Genomic DNA, 10,590 nt, shown 5'->3' on the forward strand with positions numbered 1-10,590 from the left:
GATTAGAGGCTCATAAGTCATAGTCAAAATATAGTCGTCCACTCACGAGATGTCCTTGGTGTCTCAGGTTAGTGGATCACTTATACAACCATGACTTGAATCAACCTGATAGACGTTTAGGTATAATACCATTCAGGGATTCATACGGATCAATTCAGTGAACTCTTTCTCCAAAGAGCACCCACTATCTGTCCTTGGTGTCACCACACTAATAATCACAAGATCAGCTATACTTATCGAATAAGTGTTGTTCTATCCGGATAGCTAGTGTTATTCTATCCAGATAATTTGATGTCCGTCTCGACTATCCATTGAATAGGAATATTTAGATTACATGTTTAAAGACTAGTGATCACTGTATTATGATCTCATCATAATTCACTAAGTCGTTGCACGTATTCATGGATTTCATTATAAACATCACACGGAATAATAATGAACGCAAATATTTTATTCAATGAACTTTAATAACCATGGTAGTGTGATTGGCTTGACGACCACATAATATTCATTAATAACCATCAAACCTGATAAGTGGATGCACCAGAGACATGAGCAATCATCATTATTGTCTGAGGGCATCCGTGACCCTGTCTCAACTCTCAGTTTGTGATATAGAAAACCAAACAAATTGAAGGTATTTGACATATTTTGCAGGTCTGGTGGAAGTGTCGTAGGTATAAAATACTCTAGGCCTTTGTGATCTGAGTATGAAACAAAATCAACATATATAAGATAACGTCATAGATGTTTTAATCGCTCATGCCCGATCGACATCCAACACCTTCTCATAGGTGGAGTATTTTCACCATCAATCAGTGACCTTTGAATTGTAAATGTGACTGAGTCATCTCTTTGGCTTAGGACTACTCCTTACCCATTACCCAATGCATCATAAGAAACTTTTAATGGTGAAATGGTGAATGATGCATACCTTGTTGGGGTCAGTGGTGATACTACATAACGATGTTATAAAACTGAGGAAACATACTTTGTCTTGTAGAATTTTGAATTTGTTTAGCTTAGCAAAAAACTTTTGAGATCCATTAAAGTGGAAGATTATCTAGAGATGCTCTATGTGTACAACAAAGGATTCTACATCAGGATGTCATCAAAATAGACAACCTTGAATTTACCCAAATGTTCTCTAAAGGAATGGGTCATAATCCATCTGATGTATTGGAAACATTAGATAGTCCTAAAGGCTTGGCCAATCGCTCATATAGCCCATCCATTATTTTACAAGTCATCTTCCACTCAACTACTAATCGCTGAATTATATTATACTAAACTGTCAACCAAGTTGATTCACATCACGGTTGTGTAAGTGATCCTTAGACCTAAGATACCAAAGATGTATTGTGGATAGACTTTTGTACTTTGACTCACACCTATAAGTCCCTAATCATGGACTTGAAACAGTCTTAGTAAGAAGTGATGAAGTCCAAGGGAATGAAATATTAGATAAGAGTTATCTGATAATTTTTTAATGCATCAATACTAACTTGGATGACCAATTAGGGTTTGACAGTTCAGCATACCCTCAATCATCCTAGGAGCATCAAGTGAATGAGGGACTATACATAAATGTAACAAAGCGCCGCGAATCGTTCTAGGTTTTCATCCAAAACAAGGTCCTAGATCCCAACAACCCTATCATCATGTTAATAATGTCATGTAACCTATAAATAGTAAACTGTTACCTCATTGTGATTTTATTGACGGTACGACACTTAATACACAAACCCCAAGTTCCATCCCTCTTGGGCACTAATAATGTGATGACAACGCAAAGACTAAGACTTTCCCATATGAAACCATATTCAAGGAGTTCTTGGACCTGCCGCTGTACTTCTTAGTGTTTTCTTGGTGCCAATCTGCAGTAGAATGTTGGGGAGTGCAGCTCTTGTGTGAAAGTTGATAATTTAGAGAATGTCCTAGGTGGGAGAATAAAAGACAATTCATTAGAGAAGACTTTTTAGGAATTTTGATTGAACATGGAGAAAAAAGCAATCCATGATAAAGGAAGGACATAGTTATCATAGTAGCTGTTGCCAGAACATGATATACCAGAAAAAGGGGAACTGAATTTGTCCGAATCTCCTTGAGCATAGCATGTAGGGGCATGATTTGTAGTCGAAGGCCAAAATTGAAGTAGATATCAGTGCCCCTCTATTGGACTAGATGACCTGATAAAAACTTTTAGAACCCTTTCTCTTGCTCCAAATATTGAATCCAGACGACCAATTTAATATCCCAATAATAGCACATATGGTTAACAGAGAAAGTAGAAATAGAGAATGAGGGAATGGGAGGGGGCCTTCTGTGCCGGTGCGAATCCTCTGGGAAAGTCACAAGGAGAAAGGAAAGAGTGGGTGATATATTTTGGGTTGGGTGGTAAGCGTGGAGAAGGGAGAACGAGGGTGAGAAAAGTGTAGTGAGTTATCTCCAAGGGTTTCTTGCCGTCTTGCTCAATCCAACCTCTTCTTATGAGTCATGATGCATCGTGAGTCATATTAACATATTACAGGTTTGTATTTAACCTGTAATGGGCTGAAAATTTGGGATGCCATATGGGCACCCTTTGCCTTTGATAAGTCCTAATCGCGGACTCAACAAAAACTTGTTTGTTGCCTTGCACAAACATGTATTTGTTGATTTGGCCTGGTAGAGTAGCATCTATATCATAAAGGCAGGGGCTCCCCAGCATTATGCTGCTAACTTGTAGGAGGACATCCAGCCATATGTCATCTTTGTAAGAATAAGTTTATAAATTAACTGGGATTCACTTGAACAACCTGATAAGGGGGTGATGTTTCTATAGTGGTAGGTCCATCTTCTCTACCACTTAATGAGAGATTGTGTTTTCGCCACTCCCAATTTCAGTGATGTTCTTGTAATGGCATGGGTCCACATGCACATGCGTGTATGAATAGATATGCACCGGGTCGATGGTCTTATATTGGTTATGGAATTTTTGAATGAAATATATATCAGCATCTTCTTTTTCTAGTTTGATAAACTCTAGATCAACATCGTACTCTTTTTTGTCCATAGGTTGAGCTTCCTCTAATCTATAATCTGCCGATAGATCATCTACCATAATCATTAGGTTACAAATTTTAATCATTAATAGATCCTATTCTACCAAATGCAAATCACCTGTCTGTCAGTGTTATTGGTTATGCATGAGGACCATCAGATTCTGGCATATCCTAACATAATCATTAGATTCTGGTATAATCATTAGATTCTGGTATAATCATTAGATTCTGGCAGTCCTTGTTATGCACCCTTTGCACTGCAAAACATGCCTATTGGCGGTTGGATGTTTTTGTCTGTTGTCTGTCTGTTGGCTGTTAGTCCCTCCACATAGGACATGGGGGCCTATAAATGATATGTTATAAACTGATCATATCCTAACATAGTTTGATATGCTTCTTTTGATAGTCTTGACTCAATATAGCCCAAGTTCCTACATAATGGGATTTTTAAAGCCTGTTCTGAATCACAATATTGTCAACGATGGGTTTTATAAAAGACCAGATACTAACATCATTATCGCATCAAACTCTTTCATATACTCCCTTGAACTCTAACTGCATTGAGACGTGCATTGCTATCACTTAACTAGGTGGAGTGGCATCTCTCTGTGACATATTTCTCTCATAGTTTTAACTTGGTGGTTTTGCAGGTAAGAATAGGCCAGTCTCTTCAATGAAACATTACACTCTTGAAGGTTTTTTCCAGAACACCTTGATGGAACCTCTCAGTTTGAGGTCATAATATTCTTTGCAGTCTTTTCTTTGTTGAATGTCAAAACATTTACCTTAAAAATCTAGTAGTACCTTACATTTTTTCATACCTATCATCTTGTGCTACTTATAGTTTAGGTCCTTGCAATAGAGAGGAAAATATAGTGTCTGATGCATCATCACCACCGCCTTGTCGTAATCACCAACTGTTGGCTATTGAGGAGATCCAAGTCTGTTCTCCTCCACGGTCGAAAGTCAAGCCCCTAATATGGTGTAAGACTTTGGTCATGGTCTGATGTAGGGCATGGGCATAGGTGGGCATCCCCTCCTCAACCAGTGTTGATGTCATTAGTTTGTTGCCTTAATCCAAAGGCATGTGTGTTGTAACCAACCATAGAGTTAATACTGGCCTGCATTGGGTCCACGTAGTCTTCTCCAATGGTGCCATTTTTAATGGGGATCATGACTGACCTGGCTCTGATACCAAGTGACATAGTGTGAAAAATCACACCCATATACAAGGGTAGGACATAGATAGGCTGTGCTTGCTTCACAACAACAATAACATGACCACCAATCTCGACAACCACTACCCAATGACAACTCCCAAAATACCAAAATACACACCAAGCAATACAGGATGAGAAAAACATTTGTGCTCATGATGCAGGATTTGTGTGCTGATAAGATTGGAGTTGACACAACCTTGAATGGGATAGTACATGATAGATGGAGAGGTGATCAATGATCAACCAAAAGTATTAGTGGAGAGGCCATTGTTACGAGAGGAAAAGGGATGAGCAAAAAGGGAAAATTCACCCAAGGAAGAACGTTCGATAAGAGGAGAGCAGGAAAGAGAGGGATGTCTCAAGAAGGAGAGAGGAGAAAAGAGGGATTTGCTAGGAGTGAGGAGAATAAATGGAGTCTCTAGAAGGAGAGATGATAACAAAAAAAACTTCTTCAAATAACCAATGATACATTCTTTCATTGAAGAGACCTATTTATCCCAACCATAGAGACACGTGCGGTAAAAAAAAAAAGGACATGCCTAACCTACTAGTAAAAGCAGACATTACCTGACTATAGCCGTCATCGTCCTTACTACGCCAATTTCTCAACTCGTAATGATTGATAAAAAATATTTGAAGGTATTCAGAGTCATGTGCCTAGATCTCTTAGCTTAGTGTTACTGATATTATATGGTGTCGGGTCAACGAGCTGAAGAAGTCCCAATTGAAGATTGGGACTGACATGGAGGCTCAGGCTATTAAGGTGACTACTCAAGCCCCTCCTCGGAAGGGGCTTGGGATGGAATTGAAATGTAAGTTACCTGAGCAGCCACACTCCTCTCCTGTCTAGTCGTAACTCCTCTCCTCGTTCTCATAGGCTAGACAATGGTCTTCTAGCAAGGGTGCCGACCAGTCCATCAGGGATCCTTAGTCGTCCCTTACCATTCCCCATCTATTTTCCTCAAGAACTTGTTTCTCTTGTCTCTACCTTCACCCTCATTGTAGATGTGGAACAATATTTGAAATTGAGAAATTTCATGATTTGAGTAGGGAAAGTACAAGATGGTGGTATGATGATACGTTCCTTACAAGATGAATTATCCAACCAGAACACACGTGCGAGTCCTCGCACGTGTGAACTAGTTTAAAATAAGAGGTAACCTGTGCGGGATGGGGAATCGGGCATTTCTTGAATCTGGACGCTGGCGGTTACGACTGCCAGAAAGGCTAGAGCAGCAGGAGCAGGCCTGCTGATCCGAGGGAGGAAGCGCCGTCGCCGAGGGAGGAGCCAACTGGCAAGCTACCTTCTATATTTTCTTCTCATCTCATCTTTTCTCTATTCAACTTGGAATGTACCTTGGTGAATTCCTGCTGATTTTCGTGAGTTCTAAGTTAATAAATATTCATTGATACTGCAAGTCATATCATACGACCTACAGAGAATGTATCATATGCCAACCAGAGGCCTTGAAGAAGGAAAGCCAATCCATGAATGAAATCAAATTTGGCTTTAGTAATTTTGAGGAAATCTATTTTATCTCAAGGGTCAATTCTTTGATTCTTTTGATATTAAGTTATTTTTCAAAATGAACTTCTAGTAATAATTAGCGCATTAGTATATTTGAGTGAGATCAAACCAAATGACCATTCAAATTTTAGAAGATCATCACTCAACCATTTTATAAAAGATTGGCGTAATCTCTAATCCTTAGATATGAACAGTAGCTTAAAATATGGATTGAAATTTGATTCGTCAAGAAACCTATCAGATAACATATATGGTAACATGGCATCAACTCACACCAGGTGCCTCAAGTTCAAAGGATAAAACCAGTAATAAGTCCCATAATCTAAGTTGTAATAGCCAATTATCAGGCCAACAACGGAAATACATTATATTATCTGATTTTTTAACCTTCCCTTGTTGAATGCCCACGTATCTGTAATGCAATAATACACAAGTAATCACTCTCCCTCTCCCAGTGCTGAACAGTTTGGGAATGTGATTCAAAAGTTACAAAACTGCATCAATTAGCACTAAATCAAGAATATTCTCTTTACTTTCTTCCCTCTTCTATGGCACAGGGGGCAAGTACCACTGTCTTCAATGATCCTGCCACATTGCAAATCACACTGTCAATCTCTACAAAAAGTTAAGAGTAACTAGAGATGGGGTCATGGGAAGGCCTAGAGATGAAACGACGCAAAATGGAAGAACAGCAAACACAAACCTTGTTCCACAATTAAAACATGTTGCGGAATCCCCACACGGGAGAAAAAAACAGTCCTTTGTTGCATCAAGACAAACTGTGCAGAGGAAACGGGGATCAATGTCTTTACTCCATCTTGAAGAGCAGGCTTGCTTTAGGGGGAGATCAAGATGGGCTTCTATATCACTTTCTTTCTCTGAAACTGAATCATAAGAGGACCCCAAACTTGAAACATCATCGTCTTTGCTCCGAAGAAGCGGCATTCTTTCAGGACCCGATTCTGCAGCTTGAGGGTTATTAGTGTCGTGAGGAGGGCAGATCAATCTGGACGCCAGCACAATAACTAAACATAATGAAGCTGAAAACATTAATAATAGCAGGGTGTTAGGTTGCACTTATCAATAATATTTAGAAAAACGGAAGGCCGAGAATGCACAGATTATTTGTCCAGACCCACCAGAACTGGTGATATATGTTATCCATCGAGGCTCATATGACAGTTTGACAAACAGCTCATTTCGGTCTTCATACTGCAGAAGACTACAGGAGGTCAAAATTTTGTAAAATTGGAAACATTCAAAATAATCTCAGTAAAGATAATCCCAAGACAATATCGGATCTATTCCCCCTCCTCACAATTGAATCAATAGATATTTGATGTTCCCAACAAAATTGTAAATGTTAAATTCCTATCCAAGTCGAATGGATTTCTCTCCCGATTTACTTTTCTCTCTCCACTTCCCACTTCCCAATTCGCTTCTTTTTTGTGATATCTCATGAATATAATTTCCTTCCCCCAAGTAGAAGCGTATGGCTTTGAATTAAAGTGAGTAGAATCAAACACCATCTCTCCCTACAGAAAGCTGAAGAAATAATGGAATCAGCGGCACCTTTTCTTTCCTGCGCAATATCAGAAATTTCTGCAAGGTGATCCTTAGCCGGAACATACCAGCAGTCTTAATTGAAGGTCCCATAAATGAGATTTAAAGTAACCTTTCTGTCCTCTACCTATGGTCTTCACTGGGTTGACAACAAATTATAATACATAATATTCATTCTCCAGGAAAAAATCTATTGCCGAAAAATATATAATTCAAAAAGAAGCTCAACTATGGTTAATAGTCGTATTTCATAAAGTCCAGCCCATCCACACCTCGCCCCACTTTCTGGAAAGTAAAGAAAGTTACTAAAGTTACATGTCTTAATCACATAACTTAGAGCATAGTTACATGTGGGCAAACTAACCGCGGCAGAATGTGGATTACTTACTTGTTGAACATCAGATGTGGAAAATACAGCGGTGTATGGGTGTAAGAATGATAGCTTAGCAACACACGAGGAACGACACAATGCGCATTTGTAAGCTGCTCCTGTCGTATTATAGAGGAGAGCATCAACAACAAAGATCAGCTCTACCTGTTTCAGAACGTCCTGGTTTAGTGAAGTAATGGATAAAGGATATGCTTTAATGAAAAAATAGCACTAAACTTTGAAATAATGGCTCCATGAAAAATTTTAAAAATAGAGGACGAGTTGCAGTTAACAATCTGCCGGTATCAATCTCAACTTGGCAGAAATACCTCTTTTGCCATTGGATATAGATTTCCAACACCGATGATGTAAGTCATCGACTTTGGAATGATCTGTCGAATTAGACCACTCCCTGAAACGAGACTTCTTTACCTTTAGCAGCTTTCTGGGAAAAATGTTGAACGTAGTAAGAGGAACTATTGATTTTTATCGTAAACCTCTTACCATTGATAATATTCCACGATAACGTAGTAAGAGGAAATAGAGGATCAGTTATCCATCTAGGAGGGCTTTCTTCACCTATAAGAAACGATAGTAAGACATTGAAGATTAGGGGGTTGCAAAACCAGGAAGATTAAACGATTACTCAATGTCATTAATGGCTTCTCCACAAGGTAATTCAAAACTAAAATTCTGCGCAATGATTGGCATTTCATTTATCACAGAATTGAGCAACAAGGGATCTAAAAGAATTTCATCAAGCGCAAAAGGATGTTTAGCTATAGCCCTTGAAAATGATTCGAATTTGAAAAAAGGAAAACTATGCATGCTTCAGGTTCGTCAACGAAGCAGAAAGTTTTAACTAGTAACATTACCTTCGAAAATTACAAGGATCAAAGAAGCGGGTCCTTGATCAAATGAATTTACGTTGTATGATACAGAAATTTGAGACCCCTCGTTCAGATAGTACGTCCATTCCTGAGAAGCACGAAAGTACAAGCTTTGGACCAATGAAATATGTGGAGAAGAGATAATAATTGTGATAGATGGCTCTGCCCTTACCTTGTGGAAACCTTCTCTTAAAGAGATGTTGTGACCTTGAGACCACATTACCTCAATATCTAGCGGAGGTTTCTTGGAGAACAAATAAAGCTCTGCCCTTTGCTTGTCGGTGTCAGACTGAAGCTGTTTTTCAGAAAATATGTCAGCAAGAACGTACCAGATTATTGTAAGAGATGATTGCGCGGTTTATTTAATATTCGTTTTGTTAATTCTCTTTGACGTTGATTATTTCCATCCTTTTGGTTGGTAATTGGCCTTCGTAATGTAGGAGGCATCACAAGGAAGGCCGACGCGCCTTGATATTCTGAACGAATAAGGAATTCGCGCTGATGATCCGGGAGGAATTTGGACTAAGGACGAGATTGGCAGATCCATAGAAACCGAGAATCACAATCATGGATGCTGCTGCGAGCACGACAGGAAAGTGAAAAGTTGTAAGAAAAAGGTCTACGCGATTGTAATTGACTATAAAATCCAACAAAGGGGGAGAAATAAGGACGAGGGAAGGGAAGGCGCAGACCAAACGACCAAAATGTAAGCATAACGACGACGCAGCCCCAGGTTTCCTCCCTCGTCCCCGGGTAAGAAAATGAAAGAGCCGCCTCGATGGCCGCCGATGGGGTTGTCGAGGATACATTTGCGACGTGAGTAATGTTTCCATCATCGTGCCGCGAGCTATGAAGAGGATTCTCACCATCATTCTCTCCAAGAGCTGGGGTTATGATCGCTCGGGAAACGAACTCATCGGATGTGTGGAAGAAACCTGCTTCCATTTTGCGGTGGTCGATTGCGAGCGAGGACGAATGAACAAGGACGCTCGACCGCAGGTCGTGGTAGCCATTGACATGCCTGGTGAAGACGCCGAAGAGAAGACCGTTTGGTGGGGTGGGAACGCTCGAAGCTGCCTGCCGGTCACAACCGCTGCAGCTAACTGAAAGTTCATAAACTAAGCAACGAGGAATGGCCGGTAAGGAAACATCAAACCCGAAAACACGCAAAATTTTATTATTCTCTCAATAAAAAACCAAAAGAAAAATGGACATGTTCTCAATTATGCTTAATGTTTGATCTGAACGGTCTATTAAATGCACAATTATTTAATTACTCTTATTTTTATTATCCAACTGATTTAGTTTTAAGACAAATATTTGAAATCTTCAGTTGTGTCAAAGTTCGATCAAAGATAACGAGAACCAAAATTTTCGTTTTCTAGTTCCATGATGAGAAGAATTTAATTGATCACTTGTTTCAGGCGGATGATCTTTCATTCACCTCCAATGTTCTATTCTGATGATTTTTGCACGGGTTGAAAAAAAAAGTAAAATTTATGATAAAAATGGATGCTATTGTAAGTCAATGGGATAACACACAAATTAATAAAAATCTAAACTGAAATTTGTACTATTTTATCACCATATAGTGAGATATTTTCTGTTAACTTTGTTATACCTAATCTTGGATCTTGAAAATTCCCTGAGAACATTTTCTGAATGATCATTTCTTGGTCCATGCTGATAATGTGTAATTTTTATTGCATGGTAGAGACCCTACATATAGTGCATGAGCTATGAAAGTCAAAATTTTCACTAAACAGTTAGAACACTGATAAGCCGAAAATAGGGGTAAAAACTATGCAATTTTTAGCCCTTGTCGTTGTGGATTTTGGCTTATGCAATAAAATTGATAAGAACTCCACTTAAGACGTATAGTGATAAGTACGAGTGTCGTCCAAGGCAAGCTAGTAAGGAATTCGATTTGGTAATTGTATTGGTCGTTTCACTCTGATTAAACTGAATTTGATCT

The 10,590-nt window shown here is 39.1% G+C and overlaps 1 protein-coding gene across 1 annotated transcript; it reads right to left on the reverse strand.

Moving 5' to 3' along the window:
• Nucleotides 1-6,103: 6,103 nt before the first annotated feature.
• APD2 (RING/U-box superfamily protein) lies at nt 6,104-9,720 on the reverse strand. The gene is made up of 10 exons (XM_078580318.1): nt 9,308-9,720; nt 9,083-9,192; nt 8,788-8,910; nt 8,601-8,703; nt 8,230-8,304; nt 8,055-8,137; nt 7,744-7,890; nt 6,932-7,004; nt 6,496-6,832; nt 6,104-6,377 (listed from the first exon to the last, which is right to left on the reverse strand). The coding sequence occupies exons 1-10, from the start codon at nt 9,558-9,560 to the stop codon at nt 6,302-6,304; spliced, it is 1,380 nt and encodes a 459-aa protein (XP_078436444.1). The 5' UTR covers nt 9,561-9,720; the 3' UTR covers nt 6,104-6,301.
• Nucleotides 9,721-10,590: the final 870 nt, after the last annotated feature.

The sequence above is a fragment of the Wolffia australiana genome, chromosome 8 (genome assembly GCF_029677425.1).
Source record: "Wolffia australiana isolate 7733 chromosome 8, ASM2967742v1".
Lineage (NCBI taxonomy): Eukaryota > Viridiplantae > Streptophyta > Magnoliopsida > Alismatales > Araceae > Wolffia > Wolffia australiana.